The sequence below is a fragment of the Penicillium oxalicum genome, chromosome V, assembly GCF_001723175.1.
Source record: "Penicillium oxalicum strain HP7-1 chromosome V, whole genome shotgun sequence".
Classification (NCBI taxonomy): Eukaryota; Fungi; Ascomycota; class Eurotiomycetes; order Eurotiales; family Aspergillaceae; genus Penicillium; species Penicillium oxalicum.
Window position 1 is genome coordinate 1,393,823 of NC_064654.1, and position 16,165 is coordinate 1,409,987.

General features: G+C 53.4%; 4 protein-coding genes across 4 annotated transcripts; 1 reads left to right on the forward strand and 3 right to left on the reverse strand.

Annotated features, from left to right (window-relative positions):
* Positions 1-937: 937 nt before the first annotated feature.
* On the reverse strand, positions 938-4,214 carry POX_e06569 (putative beta-galactosidase C; the record flags this gene model as incomplete). The annotated part of the gene is made up of 4 exons (XM_050115387.1): positions 938-2,072; positions 2,151-2,652; positions 2,787-3,863; positions 3,977-4,214. The coding sequence occupies 4 exons, from the start codon at positions 4,212-4,214 to the stop codon at positions 938-940; spliced, it is 2,952 nt and encodes a 983-aa protein (XP_049967847.1).
* An 898-nt stretch (positions 4,215-5,112) lies between these two features.
* POX_e06570 (uncharacterized protein) lies at positions 5,113-7,923 on the reverse strand (the record flags this gene model as incomplete). Its single annotated transcript, XM_050115388.1, has 4 exons — positions 5,113-6,077; positions 6,168-7,583; positions 7,679-7,762; positions 7,866-7,923. The coding sequence occupies 4 exons, from the start codon at positions 7,921-7,923 to the stop codon at positions 5,113-5,115; spliced, it is 2,523 nt and encodes an 840-aa protein (XP_049967848.1).
* Positions 7,924-10,851: 2,928 nt separating this feature from the next.
* Positions 10,852-12,524, forward strand: POX_e06571 (uncharacterized protein; the record flags this gene model as incomplete). The annotated part of the gene is made up of 2 exons (XM_050115389.1): positions 10,852-10,899; positions 11,286-12,524. 2 exons carry the CDS (start codon positions 10,852-10,854, stop codon positions 12,522-12,524), a joined length of 1,287 nt encoding a protein of 428 aa, XP_049967849.1.
* A 235-nt stretch (positions 12,525-12,759) lies between these two features.
* On the reverse strand, positions 12,760-15,376 carry POX_e06572 (uncharacterized protein; the record flags this gene model as incomplete). The annotated part of the gene is made up of 9 exons (XM_050115390.1): positions 12,760-12,830; positions 12,896-13,063; positions 13,130-13,538; positions 13,614-14,072; positions 14,141-14,530; positions 14,628-14,761; positions 14,842-14,981; positions 15,029-15,186; positions 15,269-15,376. 9 exons carry the CDS (start codon positions 15,374-15,376, stop codon positions 12,760-12,762), a joined length of 2,037 nt encoding a protein of 678 aa, XP_049967850.1.
* Between the last annotated feature and the right edge of the window lie 789 nt (positions 15,377-16,165).

Genomic DNA, 16,165 nt, shown 5'->3' on the forward strand with positions numbered 1-16,165 from the left:
GCTCCACGCTCGACGATCACACGTTCGGAAAAGGTGGATTTATCAACGGTGACCACCAGACAAGTAGGAGATCCACCACTACCGACACGTAGATGGAGCGCGCACCGGGGTGTGGACTTTGTCACCGCGTGAGCATATCGGTAATGGTACATACTTGAATAAGATCCGACATTCATCGAAATGGATCAAGCAAAGCAAGTGGACATTGAACCGATAGAGAACTTGTCAAAGTAAGAATGTCGAACGATCCAGAGTAGTCCCCAGACGGACTCTACTTCTGACTTTTTTTCCCCGGAGGAATCTCCATGCGCCATCCATGGATGAGATCAAGGATGGAGGCTCCACCACCCGAGCTTAGGCCAGTTGGTTGATCGCTCATCTTTTTTTGTTTTGGTCCAGGCTACGAGGGTAGAGAGAGCCCAGGATTTGTGTACATCGTGATTCATTCAACGTGGTCCCTATGGCATGGAAAAGCGACTTGGTTCCCTGCTGGCCGTGTGACGGTGTACATCATCCGTCACGAGTCATGACCCAAACACTACATCCGGGTCTTTCATCTCTGTTCGACCTTGACTGGCACAATGAGGATTCAAAGATGAGTAGCCGTCCAGGTCGTACACTAGACACGCTGTACCAAGTGTGTAAGGGAATGAACCGTACCTTTGATTCCGTGGTTTTCATTTTATTGATTATTTTGACGGTTCAAAGATTCCCGTTGACCTTCCTGAATGGCATCCACTTTTCCACCGCTTCTTTGCCCGCCAGTCTCTCAACTTCCAAAGTGGACACGGTCCATCCCAACGGGGGGATTGCTATCGTGACGGTGTGTATGCCTCCCCTCTCTCCTTCACCTCCTCTTCGCGGCCTCCGACTCCACTCTCTCCACTCCACAGAAGTACAGCTACACCCTCCAAACACACAACACGTTCCTCCGAATTCATACATACGACCCACGATCATTCTTCCACTGCGGCTGCAGGTACGACCAATCCTGGTTAAAGTCGAATCCAGTGCGGTAGGCTCCATACGGAACCAGTTCCAGCCGATCGAGGGCGGCACCGCGGTCGGTCAACGCCCACAGACTGATCGCCAGCGTGTTCTCCCCGCGATTGTTGATGATCCCCGGCGGGAAAGGGAACAGCGTCTGGGGCCCAATATGTGGCAGATAGTGCCCAAACTGGTATCCGTTCATGAAGACCTGCACCACTGCCGCTGTATCCGCCGCCGACCCCAGCTGCAGTCCGATCGGCACGTCCAGATCTTCATCCAGATGGAGCTTGAAGGTCGTGGTGTAGAATCGGCCCGTTGCGTTCGACACTCCCTCCAGTGGGGAGGAGGTGCCCGCATGCTTCGGCGGCTGGTAGCCCGGAAGATGCCAGCCCATGCGTTCGCCGTACAGGCCACCCTCATTCATCGGCCCGCGGACGGGATCGATATTGGCGCCGCCGGCATTGCCTTGAAGTCGCCAGGAGGTGAAAGTCCCTCCACCCAGCAGGGTTGCGCCGAGGATGCCGCGTGGGTTCTGTGCGCCGGCCGGTCGGACGTTGTCCTCATCGTGGCCGGTATAGTCCGTCACGATGGTCAGAACGTTGTCGCGGTCTCGGAGCGAAGAATGGTTAAACGCCAGTTCGGCCGAGGTTGAGGCGGCACTGGGGGAACCCAAAGCACCGCCGACGTACGCTCCGTTCAACCAGGCGGCCCAGCCCGCGGCCGCTCCGTTCTGCACGGTCACATTGGCCCCAGTCGCATTGCGGCCGTCGAATCGACCTCGATAGATCTTGGTGCCTGCATGGTAGCCATAGTCACCCGAATACAACACGGGGAGGGTGAGTGGCTTGACCGAGTTGACCGAGCTGCTCTTGTTGCACACCGTCCATCTGGAGTCGTCATAGTCGGGTTGGATCTCCGGAAGCGTGTCTTGGGACTTCCACGAGGTCAGAGTTGGCAAGGAGATGCGGGCATCCTCCGCACCGGGGACGGTTCCGATAAGACTGCCGTACGGCGTCTTCTTAGTAGGGATGTTCTTTCCATTCCACCTGATCTTCTTGGCTTTGGAGGTTCCGGGGTATACTCTGGAAGAAGGGAGAAAAAAAGAGAAGTTGGTTTAGTAAATCGTCCCAAGACACATCCCCTTCGAAGCAAGCACTTACTCAATAGTTGTGGTCTTTGCATTATCACCCGTCAGAGCCACACGGTCGTGCGTCAATTCCGCCTCGCGAACTAGATACGGCCCAATCGCGAGAACCTGCTGGCTAGGAGACACGATAGGGTTGGATGTCGTTGGCACGGCGAAGAAGTTCCAAGCCGTCTCCTTGTCCAGCAAATAGAGAAGCACGCCATTCGAGAACTGAATCACCGTCGTTCCCTGGCCCTGAACATACGAGTATTCCGTTCCCGCTGTGGATGCGGTGGAGGTGAGGTTTGAATTACCAAAGGTTTTGAACGTCAATTTGGCAGGAGGATTCTTGAAGGCGAAGACCCCCTTCTGTCCAATGTTCAAGTAGAAGACAATCACGTCCACATCGAGCGTCGCATAGCTCACAATTTCGGCCGAGGAATACAGCAAGCTCGATGCTTTGCCGACCTCGTAGTCGGTGACGATGATCTTGCTTTGGCGTCCGGCCAACTCAATATCGGGGATGGTAATAGATCCTGAAAGAGCCCAATTCATCGTCAATCCATACGTTTAACCCAAAAAGAAACGGAAGCATGGGGGGATCAAAATGCAGATTGCAAAATGCAAAAAGAAAAAAAAAAACAAGCCTGAACAAAATACTTCCACATACCAGCCGAAGTGTTCACACTCAAGTCAAACGTGGTCACGTCTCGAGACTGACTCTGATCATGAGCCAACACGTAGAAACCAGCTTGGGTCTTGGGGTTGCGCAACGCCCACGTGTAGATGCTGTTATCACTCGTATACCCCGTACCATTTCCCTCCATCTCCGTCTGCAGCAGCCCGGACGAGACTCGTGTAAACAGCCCAATCAACTTGGTCTGCTTGAGCTTATCCTGAATCTCTCTCGTCTCCCTCAACGGTGCCGAATAGTCGTACGAGGTATACACCACCGGAGCCGCCGAATGGCCCCAATTTGTCCCGCCAAACACCATATACAGACTCTGCAACGTGATCCTCGACCCGATATTATTCTTGTAATAAACATCGGCAAACTCGGGCGAATGCTCCGCGGCACATTGATCGTAGAAAAACCCACCCCACGGCTGAAACCACCCGCCCTCAAACTCAGGCACATACTCGGGCTGCGTATACGAATAGTTCTGAAACCACTCGTAATAAGTCCGCACCAGACGGAATCCCGAGTCCGGATTCGTACACGACAACCCACCCGGATACGAATCCAATCCGTACACGTTCACCGCACCGCCAACATCCTGGTAATCAGTCGACCAGCTTTGTGACCGCATGCCCTTTTCGTTATGTGTGCTCGGCACCACGATCCCAGCCTCGTCAAAGGCCGCCGCAATCTGCTCCATGTACTTGACAACGGTGTTATCCGCGGTGTGGGAGTTTTCTTGGAGTTCGTTCTCGTGCTGGTTGAGAATCACCGGTCCACCCTTGGTGATTTGGTTGTCGGCGATGATCTTGCCAATCTTCTCGATCCACGGGTACCATTTGGCGTAGTATTTCGGGTCGCTGGTGCGTTCGGACCCCATTTGGCCATTGGATGCCCAGAGGGCGAACCCCCCCGCGGAGGTTTCGGCGTTGACGTAGGGACCGGCGCGAGCAATCACGTACAGACCGGCTTGTTTGGCGTAGTCGAAAACGCGTTGGATATCGTGGGCACCATGTTCAAAGTCAAAAGTGTCTTCCGACGCCGAGTGGAAGCTCCAGAAGAAGTAGACTATTGTTCATGGAATGAAGGCATTAGCATACGCAGGGATCAACTGGAAAGCGCCTCTCTGCTCATGAAGAGAGAAAAAACGGAAGGAAGGAAAGAAAGAAAGAAAAACTCACGAGACACAGCATTAAACCCATTCGCTCTCAGCTTCTGAAATACATCCAGCCATAGCTCCGGAACAGGTAATCGCATATAGTGGAATTCACCCGCAAAAACAAACAACCTCTCGCCCTTGACAGACAAACTATACTTGTCCCACGTCACATCTGTCGTCTTGCCATTATCCGTCGCAGAGGCCCAAAGACTCGACAGAGCTCCGCATAGTAGCAGGGGCAGAAATGCGAAGAATCGCATTTTCCAAAGCTTCACAATCGGAATGTCTGTTTGCACATGTAGTCATGCAAAAGTACTCGTGCTGACAGTGGACTGGACACGGGCGATAGGAAATCTCCGTCTGATCTTGTCACGACTTTTTTTTTTTGGCTTCCTCAGCATATGTCGGTATTAATCCTTTCAGTTCACCTCGGGACTCGCTGCAGCGATGCCCCGGCCATGGACTTGAAACAATTGGATTGGTGGATGTTTTGCAGGAGTAATTCGACCATTTAGGCAATTCTCCTGCAGATTGCGGGGGGGTTGCAATTTAGCATGCATTTGGTGGAGGGGCGTGCAGCGGGGGTTGGGAGGCGTTTGCATTTCCGACGCTCAGTCTCAATCGGAAAAGACAAGTGGTGCGTGCTCGATCATCAAATGAACATTGTTCAATTCTGTAGTGGACGTGACCACAAAGACACCACAGTGTGTCTGTGAGAAGAGACAGAGAGTCGGATCGTTCTAATGTCCTCACCTGTCAGCCTCGGCACCAGTAAGACCGATAAATCGATTGTTGCCCTACTTCCGACCACTCCTTGGCATGAGACCCATGTCACTCAATGTATTAGTGAACTCGAAAAGGAAAAAGAAAAAGTAAACACTATGAAGCATGACCATGAATTAACGCATTAATTAGGGAGATTCGTGTATCTCAACAATGATAAACAGCTCGATACTATCAAATCAAGAACCCTGGGTAACTCTCCCGACCCATGCGCCACCGTCCAGAAAATCCACCCAAGGTTAAAAACGGCGTGGGAAAAAATCCAAAAAAAAAAAAAAAAATCAATAGCACCGTCAAATTCAAGGAAAGCAGAAAAACAGAAACACGGGGCCAAACAAAGCCGAGCCTTCATCGTCTCATCATCAATTTCATTATTTAGAGATCTTCGGAAAATCTCGATTCGCGGTGACTGTGAGAATCACTCAGAACTGGGGGTGCGGGTAAACCTTGCCCAGCAGCGCTATCACGGAGATTCTGCAGCTCGGCGTTATACTCGCCCTGGCCTTGATCGCGCTTAGTGTGGGATCCATTCGTCTTCGCATCCTGGGAGTTGCGAGAGAGGGTGTTCTTCAAACTCTGCCGAAAGCGTGACCTCTTTCCAGCATTGATGTTCTTGCTACTCTCATCCGACTCTTCCATGAAATACGATCGCTCATCGTCGTCGGTGGCTCCATGCTCAGATGAGACATCTGCGTTGCCCATAGACCGAGATCGAGGGATCCCGGTCCCGGACGCTGCTCGTCCTGTCAGAGCAGCGCCCCCACTGAACCCAACCTCACTGTCCGAGTTGTACTCGGGGCCAGGTTGATGAGGGTACAGGGGCTGCGGCTCACTTGTCCGACGGATTAATCGATCACGGAACCAAGTCTTCAATTTCGAATCCGCGCGAGGACTGCTGACAGGCTGGGAGGTTGGCGGGACCGACAGGCCTCCTGTTGCTGCGGCGTCTCGCGATCTGATCTGTGAGGGGTGCGCACCAATCATGCCATTGTCGGTAGGCTCGCGCGAGATGCTGACAGGAGGTGAGATAGGAGCCATATTATTGGATCGCATCGGCGTGACAATGGGACTGGCAGTAGCAGGCTCATCGTCACCTGTCGGGACGGTGTCGGCTTGCCGGTCTGTCCGAGTCGCTACCATGGGCTCTGGTTCTGCAGCGGCAGAAGCGGCTGCAGGCCGTGACATTGTGTCTTCCTCTGGTAGCTGATCCTCTGGTCTTGCGACAGCTGGAACCTGGCCTGGGGATTCATCATTATTAGCGGACTCCTCTTCCTGTAGCTTGCTCTTCCGCTTCCACATGAACAGCTTCAAGCCCTTGCTGCCACGCTTCTCGTGGTTCGCTGTACAATACCAAAGTTAACCAAATGTCAATTCACACGAGAGAGAGAGAGAGAGAGAGAGAGAGAGAGAGAACAGGTTCCTTGACATACCCTTGTCCACATCTCGCTTTTGGGCTCGGGCCAAACTGGCCTCTCGTTCTCGCTGAAGATTGGCTTGCCGCTGCTTTTCCTCCGCGTCGAGGCGTCGCTCCAGTTCCTCCGCTCGCTTGCGCTCAGCCTGGTCTGAAAGCTCATTGAGAGTGGGTTGCAGGCGCGAACGTGCCACGGCTTCCACGTCCGCCATATCCATGTATCGCGATGCCCCGATATTGACGCGCTCGACCGGATCACCTGTCGGTTCTGCCGCCTCGGCCTCTTGACGCACCCGCTCCTGAGCGACTTCATCCCACTGCTTCTGGACAGCCGGTGGCGCTCGGCCTGTTTCGGCATACATTTGCATGTCCATGTCTCGCATTCGTGCATCGACATTCCGACGCGCCGCCTCCATGAGCGAATCACGGTCCCTCTGTCGACTTTCGTCCACCTGATTGAGTTTGTGTCGCAGGCTATACATTTGATTCCGGATCTGTCGTGATTGCTCTGCGTCGATCTGGGTAGAATCAATGTCACTCGTGGCTCGCTTTCGGCGAGTACCCAGGAGCGAGCGCTGTTGGGCCTGAGGTGCAGTGCCGTAATATTGCTGCATCTCTGCATGCTCATCACGCATTCGCGCCAGCTTCTCCGCGGCCCGTCTTTGCGCCTCTTCTTGGAGGTTGACGGCACGTCTGCCGGCCGACCCGGTGGCTCCGCTGACGCTCTTGGATGCTTTGAGTTGACTGTGTCCATTGCGAGCCGCGGAAATCGCTGGGCTCAAATCTTTGGCCTCGCCCGTGGGCCCAGTCAGTTCGTACATGTCGCGCGCCATAACTAGGGCTGCAGCGTGCATTGAGTTCCTTCGATTACGCTCCTGAGACTCCAGGTCCACTGGAGGCGTCGAGGTATACAAGCGAGCGTCGGTATGCGCATGCGTAATTCGACTCGCCTCCATGGCCTTGTCAAGGTGGTTGAGCGGATCTTCCGTCTCAACCTTAGCACGATGCGACGCCCCGGCAGCCGAGAGCGCCCAGTTGGAGCCAGGAGCCGCGCTCGGCTCACTCGAGGCTGAATCTGCCCGCTGTCGCTGCCGAGCACCAAATGCACCCGTCGCGGCATGGCGTGCTTTGTTCTGAGGGCCGCTGGACCCAGAATATTCCGGCTTGGGAAGAGATTGCTGACCGGATAACCGGGCAGAAGCCGCTCTCTGTTCTTGCACAGCCAGAGTCGCCGCTCCCAGACCCCAGCCACTATATTGAGAACTAGGCGCGGGGATCTCGGGCGAAGACACGTCCTTTGCGTGGTATGCGGCTTTCTCCGCGTCTGTCAGTCGGCCCGGGCGCCAGATCTCAATCGGTTTCTGATTTGCGTGTGCAAGAGCGGAGGCAGCCGACGCATGGCTGAGATCGCGTGTCGCACGAGTTGCGGGTGTATCTAGCAGGTTGGTGATTTGATGCTTAGTATTCTGGAAGTGGGATTTGGTCTTCTTGGGCCATGGCGCAGATTCGGAATCATGGATCTCCACTCACTGAATTGCTGAAAATCTACAACGGGAGCTTCCCGAGTCGACGGCTTGCGTTGAGGCTGCGTGGCGTACAGTGCAGCGGTCGCAGCTATATTCCGACAGGCATCGCAAGATGATGTTAGCAATCAACTCCTTGCACCGAAGTTGAGAAATTTCGTGGTTTGACGATCCACCGCCAGATTGGCGCTTACCGTCGTCGGCTAGCCGAGCGGACCGGGGTCCCGCAGGCATTTGCTGCGCAGTTGCCATCGGTAAGACTGTGCAGAATCTCGACGAGCAGGCCAAATGAGTTTCCTCGTAAGAACGAAGAGTAAGGAAAGACGGAAGATGGTGGAGAGGGGATGGAAGATGTTCTTTTTGGGGGGGGGCTTCCTCTGTTCTCGGCTGGTATGGCTTGTTGGTCCACGATTCCACGGGCCAAAGCTGTTCAGTTAAGGAGGAAAATGATGGTGAATGATGGATGGGATGGAAGGCCGGAAGCTTCGTCGAGCGTGACGTCGTTGGCTGCAACGGAGGATCCGCGAGCGAGCAGAGGAAAGAAGCGTAGGGTTCATTGCATCATCTGCGCCGAGCCCAATCGATCGATGAATCAACGAGTTGCGGGACCCACATGCGGGGGAGGGCGCACGGCGAGTGGATGCCTGGAGGATACACGGCCCTTTGAGAAAAAAGGTGATGCGGTGGAGATGTGGGTCCAGTATTGGAGTGGCCGCTCAGCCCAGCTCGACTCAGGTTCCAACCCAAGTCACCGTGGACACCAGCGTCGAGCTCGGAGAGGTTCAGAGTTCATGTCTTTCGGTATCGATTCTTCTGTACCTTGGTATATGGTGATGTTGATGTCGCTGCTCTGCGTCCATGAATTATTACTTACCTCATAATCTATTGTTCCATGATCGTCTCGTCGGTCTGTACCGGAGTACAGTACTCAAGTTCTCAGTACTCCTTCTCTTGTACATTTCCGGATGACTTGGATACGGTCGGTACCGGCCCAGGGACCACTGACCGCAGTGACTGTGGTCACTGCGACGAAGAGCTAAACTGCCGTCTCTCTTGCGCGTAGTGGTGACGTGGGGATCTTGAGTTCGTCTCTGCTTTCCAATGTGACGATGTTTCCTGACCTTCCGTTTCAACCCTCCCCGCTCCACCTCACTACGCAACTCGCAGTGAGCACTGATCACGCGCTTGCCAGACTACCACAAGGCTTAAAAGTACAGTGGCTGAGAACTGGGCTGGTTCGAGCCCAAACGCGAGCTGATTTTTGCGCCTCTCCAACCTTGAACCTATCCATCCTCCAGGTGGGCCCAGAGTGACGATCGTGTTCATCGCTCACCAGACTTTCACGATACGTCTTTCTGATTGGGCTACTGCGCCATAGTATCATGAACTCCTTATCCGCTGTATACCCTGTAGGAATAACTTCACATGATTTCGTGGGGGATTTTTTCTGAGCCACCCTCTGACGAAATACATGTATCCACAAAGGATCAGGTATATAGAGACACAGATTATTCCATTATACCCGATCGAGTTTCTCGGCGGCTGCAGCGAGGCCCGTCGGTTTACGGCACATGTGAATGCTTGGCGGTGATCTAGTGGAGCCTAATCCATCCGTCCTTCAGTCCTTCAAAGCACCCGAGTGAAGCAATCTATGATCAGCTAGTAGTGGAGGCCACTAGTCCACCGCTATTCCGAAATAGCGCAGACCAGTCTGGTTGATGTGAATCGGTGTGGGCCTAGCTATCCAAGAGATACCTAGGTACCACGTGCCTAAGTCTATGAAACTTTCTCCATAGTACGACCTCGATCGATTTTGGTATCAACATCTACCTGGACACTCATCCATGGCCTGTGTCAGAATAGCCTACGCATCTATAAAGAATGACAGGAATATGCAGGTACAGCGAGGGATCCGCCCAGTGAAGAAGGCAACTAGATCTCATAAGTACTTTCGGGATTACGAGTTCCCATCGATGAGATGGAAAACTCGAGAGAGTCTTGCTTGGGAAGACCAACCGTGGTTCTTCATTGTGGACGCCAGGCACCTCTCCTGGTGACCTAGAGAGCCACTATATACATTTCCAGCTCCAGCTCACAGTTGCCATAGACCACCAGGAGATTATTCTGCATGGTCTGTTCCTCTGTCTGCGCTCTACTGCCTAGTTCTAAACTCGACTTCGGGGTATATTCCCTGAAACTATCATGCAGGCTTCTGTAATCTGATAAACATTCCTCAATAGCTCAGAGTGTTCTGACTAGCATATGGAGGATCAGATGAGGATGTTTACATGAGGGGGTCACCTTTGGTAGCAATGGAATTGACGAGAAATACCTATGGATACCCTGTGGGTACCTCAATATAGAGCTCTCTGAGACACCTACACCTCCTCATGAACCCGTGGTGGTTAATTGGGTCAAGTGGATTCCAGTTCCCCTCTTATCACGTACCCGGTAGCTTGAATGGATGTCATTCGAAACTATAATGAACACCGGTCTTGAGAGGAAAGTGTCTTCAGAAAGTCTCATCTACCGGGGTCAGAGGCAGTCCACTCATCTTATGAAAGACGCTGTCTTGGTACCGGATGATCCGACTCGAGTTCCCCATGGGGGAATGCGATGAGCCAAGACCCACTGTCACAGCTTGGTCCGATCAATTACTGCTTAAGTCTTCAAGTACATCCAACTGGAAGTCTCCATCAAGTCGCAAAGAAAATAAAAAAACCACGCGTCGGGAATAGTATATCAAACTTCATCTGGGAATTTGGTTACCATACGTGTCTACAGTGAAGGAGAGCGCACCGCGGGGGTACTTCTGTGGCGGACTGGAGCAACGAATTACCAAAGTAGCCTCCAGCTTGTACAGTACTTGTACTGGAGGTGGATGCTCCTGTCCCACCCCGTCACTTCACCTAAGAAAAGATGAGGTCCTTTTCCTCCTTCTTTTCTTTTCTTATTCTCTAATGGGAAAAAAGTTTCTTCGGGAAGGTCCCTTATCGTCGAATCTGTGATTGAAAAGTGCTCTGCGGTAGCCTGTTTAACGATAACATGGATTCGCTTTCATGCATGGCCTCCTCTTGTGGGACAAGGCCCATGACGAGGCCCCCACCAGATCAAGTGTGCGCCCTTCCGCGCCTTCGAAGCCCCAGCGCGGGGGCATAGAGCCGGCAAACACACCTCCACATGGCCATGCTGGCATCCCCGGCACTCCACCGTGAGGCCAATGCGTCGGTATGGCATGACCTTTCAAGGTGGAGAATAAGCGTAGAAGCTTGGCGATGCTTTGCAATGACTTGGTCAACCCGTCTGTGTTCTTCAATTTGACGCTTATCCTCTGTCAGTTTCCTTGGAATGCTTGCTAGATCTTGTCTCTCTTCTGACCGCGATCCACACACGCATAGAGAACACGGACGACAAAGGAAAAACTATATACTACCAGCGACCAAGCTAGATACCACCGAGAATATACTCAATCCATCCATGCCTCGCAATAAACAATTCCGACCGGACCGCGAGCCTCTCTCGCACCATTCGGACCTGGCGCTACCCCGTGAGAATGTCTCGGGGCCATTTTGGTTCCTGAATCCCACCTCGGCATATTTCACCCCGTCGAACAGGGTCAGGAGTCGTCGTCGGTCGAGCCATACTACTCTTCCAGTTCAAGCTCAACTTCCACCCTCACTAGAGAAGCACACAGATGCACATCGCCTCCACCACCACCACCTACCTACACTTCTGGAACAACCCAGACCGAAACTCCACCCGTCGAACACATCTGGCGCTCGCGCGACAATCGCAAAGGCCGACATGCACTGAGAGTCGATTACAACGCCCCATCAAAAGGGATCCCCCTAATCGCACCCCGACCGACCACGGCCATCAAGGCTATCGCGGAGGGCATCCTCCGCATGTTCACCACCGCACCTATCTGGGACGTATCGTGGCTGGTCGCCTTCACCTTTGTCTTGGGCTCCATGATCTGGATCCTCAATTCGTTCTTCGTCTGGTTACCCCTCGTGGCTCCGTCCACCGAGTTCGCAGGGGAAGTTTTACAGGCGGGTGGAATTACCGGCTTCCTCGGCGCGACGGTGTTTGAATTCGGTAGTGTGCTGCTGTTACTCGAGGCCGTGAATGATCATCAAACCGGTTGTTTCGGATGGGCTCTGGAGACGGAGCTGAACAGAACTCCACCACATGTGCCCGGCGACACTACGCCCCCGACAGTCACAAGTCTCAAGCCTCAGAGCGAAAAGTGTACCCATCACCACGTCAACCGACGGAATCTCATCGGAGAGACGGCTCATTCTCACGCGTCGAATTGGATGGATTTCTCAAACGGGTACACCACAACTTCACCGTCCGGAAGCAGGTCCTTTCGATGGCTTCCGTCGTGGAACGAGTTGAAAACACACTATATCTATGAATTAGGCTTTTTGGCCTCGGTCATCCAGTTCATCGCGGCGACAATCTTTTGGGTAGCCGGTTTCACCGGACTCCCGGGCATCCTCAACCATCTGAGTCAGGCCGTGACAAATGGTATCTACTGGGTACCCCAGATAGTGGGCGGTGTGGGCTTCATTGCGAGTGGATTGCTGTTTACGCTGGAGACGCAGGAAAAATGGTACAAGCCGGCTTTCCACGTTCTCGGGTGGTACATTGGAGCGTGGAATTTTATCGGGGGTATTGGATTCACGCTATGTGGTGCATTGGGTCCGGCAAGTCGCAATTCGGGCGTGGATTATCAGGCTACTTTGGCGACATTTTGGGGGTCGTGGGCTTTCATGATTGGATCTACATTGCAGTGGTACGAAAGCTTACAGAAGTATCCCGTGGAGAGAAAACGTGGATCAAGGTGACCCAAGCAAAGAGTGAGGCATGAGTACCACGAGAAGGGGCAAAGCCGGCGATACGAGACGAAGAGGAGCAATGGCAATGACGGAGCGCCAACTGAAGCATGCAGACTAACAACCGGGATTCCACACGAGTGGAAAAAACAAAACTCCGTCTTGTATAGCTGAAACGGAAGGGGAAAAATTAGTTGTGTATTACTACCTCTTGGGATTTGATGAAGAAAACGCCAACACTGTGGTCTCAGCGAAGGCGGAGCATTTCAAGAATGTCGTGGCGCGCAAAGAAAGCGCGGTTCCACTTGCCAAAGATATCTAATTCGGTAGACCATGATTAGAACAAAGAGTCACCAAATTCGAAAGGAGCAGGAGAGACTTACACATGGGGATACTGAGGCAGCAAATCCCCACCTGGATGCTGCCGAGGATGATCATGGTGCGCTTGGATCCTCCGCGAGCCATCCAGTCGTAGGCGAAGAATGTGAGCACAAAGCTGAACATGTTCTTGAAAATCAAAAGGCAGGTGAAGGCCTCAATGGCAATCTCGCCTTGGAGTTGTCATTTCAGTCAGTCGGGAATCTCGAGAAAGAAGCGCGGGGTGAGACGTGACTTACGGTGAGCGTCCACGATGTAAAGAGATGCGGCCACTGCTCCAATGACCATCCCAATAATCAACAGCGCAAAGAAAACATCAGGAACCACCCAATGGTATTTCATCGTGTCACTGGCTGTCCATCCGAACCCGTACAGTCCCATGCAGGCAAAGATTAATTGGAAGACCACCAGTACAATACGGAACTCGGGCTCGTATCGGCCATGGTTGAGCTTCACCATGAATTTTGTGATAACATCAGTCAAGACCCCTGCAAGCACCAGACCGATCAGAGATCCAATAAAGGCTCCGCTGTAGAGGTAGCCAATTTCGTCTACGTGGAACCAGAGTGGTGGACCTTGAAAGACCAGTGCAAGGACCACACCAATCAGCACAGTCCACCCAATAACCACGCCCTGAATCAGACACGCCTGCGATTGATCCATTAGCAACTCGATCTCTGCCGGTGGTTGGCCAAGTATGATTGTAATTTGACGGACACATACCCATAAGATTCCTGGATGGAAAAAGAGAGGGAAAGGCCGCAGGAGAAGCTTCCAGAAACTTTCATCCGTCTTTCGCCCGGTGAAAGGTCGAAGAGACCTGAGAAAGGAGTCCTTTGGGGGAATCGGCGCCGCATTGATTTTGGTTTGCTTGGTACCAGACTCGGCCGTAGCTTCGGAACCCGGGAGCTTTGATTCGTCATGGAGCGCCATGTGCGACTCGGTCGATGAGCCCCTGGCAGATTCGCGCTTGAGGTCGATGTTGAGATCATCTGCCCGTCGGTACGCTGTTTCGGGCACCAGGAAGATCATCAGGGGCAACGACGCGGCGAGGAAGATGGCGACAAAGTAGAATGACCACTCCCAACCGATGCTCACCGTCATTTTGCCGACAATAACGGGAGTCAGGAAGGCAGCTCCAAACAGAGCAACGTTGGAGACGGCCATCCGCTTGCCTCGTTCCTAGGGTAAGGGGGTCAGCGCCAGTGTGAGGCGATCCGGGGCAGCGCGGCCACCAGCCATTCACTCACATGGACAAAATAGAGATCTCCAACGCAAGCATTCACCAGTCCCTCAAAAGGCGCCAGAGCTACGCCCTGGAAGATCCGGGCCCAGAGCAGACTCTTGTGGTTGGTCCCACTGGCGCCCGCCCAGGCACAACTGGCGATCATCAAGACATGGCCGAGGAGAAACAGATGGCGTTTGCCCCAGACTCGCGCCGTCGGTACGATGAGAATTCCGGCAACGCCCACGCCGCACAGATGATATCCAGTCAGCAAGGCCGCATCGACGTAGGTGATGTTTTGAATCGCCGCAATGTGGACCGTATTTGCCGCCAAGATCGAGCTTAATGTCGTGCAGAGGACTGTCACAAACGACAAGATGGCCAAGATCATATCACGCCTCCATAGCGGCCAGTTCTAGTGGTTGGAAGTCGCATGGTTAGCGGGTGCGATTAGCGAGACGTGCGAGTATTCGCCCCCGTCTCCGTCCCTGCCTGCCTTCGTTCTCACTCACCAATGGGTCATTGGGGTCGTCGCTCGGCTGAGGCACCAGAATCGTAGGCTCCTTGGTCGTCAAATCATGTTTCAGCCTTGACGTGTCGAGATCATTTATGGACAGATCGTCACGATCATAAATATCGGAGGTACCTGGCCAGCCGCAAATCCAAAAGGGTCAGAGTTAGTTGAAGGCGACTAAATGGGACTTACCAACGCGAACTTCTACCTACCGGGTACATGGGTATCTTTCACGTCCAATACACCTAGGCCCATGGTCGCAAAGTGCTTTCCCGACACGCCTTGGAAGAAGCGTCTTGCCTGACAAGCTACACCGGTGCGAACGGTCCGAATATCAACTGCGGGGAGGGGACTTGGGGGAAGATCATTCGGTACGAAAGTGAAGGGTCAAAATTCCACCGGGCGGAGCTCAGGAGTTCATGACGGGCCTGGCTCAATTCAGGTGACCCAAACGGAGAACGTTGCTTCCGCTGGGGGGCTTTCGGGTCCAGCCTTGTGTTTCCACCGAAGCTTTGCCTCCCCTCCTTGCCCGTGATAACCTTCCGGCGTAAGAGATCCTGGTCATAGTAGCACAACATTGAGATCCCATTTCTCGCCCCATCATGGTTCTTTGGAGATCGTCCGACGTGAGACCCAGACCTCCCCATTCTGTTCCGAGACAATCACGCTGATCTCTCCAGGCCGAGTGTTCCCAAATGCCCAAGTGCGCTGCGCGGCTTGGCCTGGGGGCTTTCCCTCCTCTTCCATGTGGGTGGACCTGACAGATGCCTAAGTGGCCTCTGACAGGAGGGATTCCATCTGCTCCTCGGGAGCCGGAAGACAGGCGCAGTGAGGTGATGAAAGATCGACATTCCGGACGACGACCTGTGACTTTACTCGACCGCCTGCGTGTCGAATTCTCATCCACCGAGGTCCCGACATTCATTTGTCGTGCCTTATGCTCGGTCCCCAATTGTAATGCTGGCGACTGGACCTTTCGGGCAGCGATCGTCCGCCTGCGTTGGGGGTTGAAAGTCGGGACGATCTTGCTGGAGTCCTGGTCAACATCAGACACGCCAGAGAGCCTTCGGGTTCCTGCGGGTCTCTTGCGAATCCTGGACTCGTCGGTCTGACCCATCGTACGCAGCGACCATGTCCGATCCATTCAATTGAGGCTAGAAAGGATATACTGTACATGAGTTCATAGGCTGTACGCTGCAAGGTACTCTAGGCTCTGTACATCCCAATCTCTTAATTCTAATCCGAGCTGGTTCGCATACATGTTGAAATAGTGAGGTCATCTACCTTTCCACGATGCGTGATCAATACTGATCTTTGCCTTTTCTCATTTTCCCTCCCCCCCCCTTGCGACGATCGTGCCCCCCCAAGAATGGAAGGTGCCAACGTCGCACGCAGTCCATGACTTCACGAGTTCCCTGTGAGAGTTTTGATCAGAGGACTCCCGAAACTACAGGGCCCGGCCTGGTAGGCATCAGGGCGAATACTTGAGGGTCCGCACCCTTTGTTTTTCGAGTTGTTTTGGTCGGCTCCAGAGGC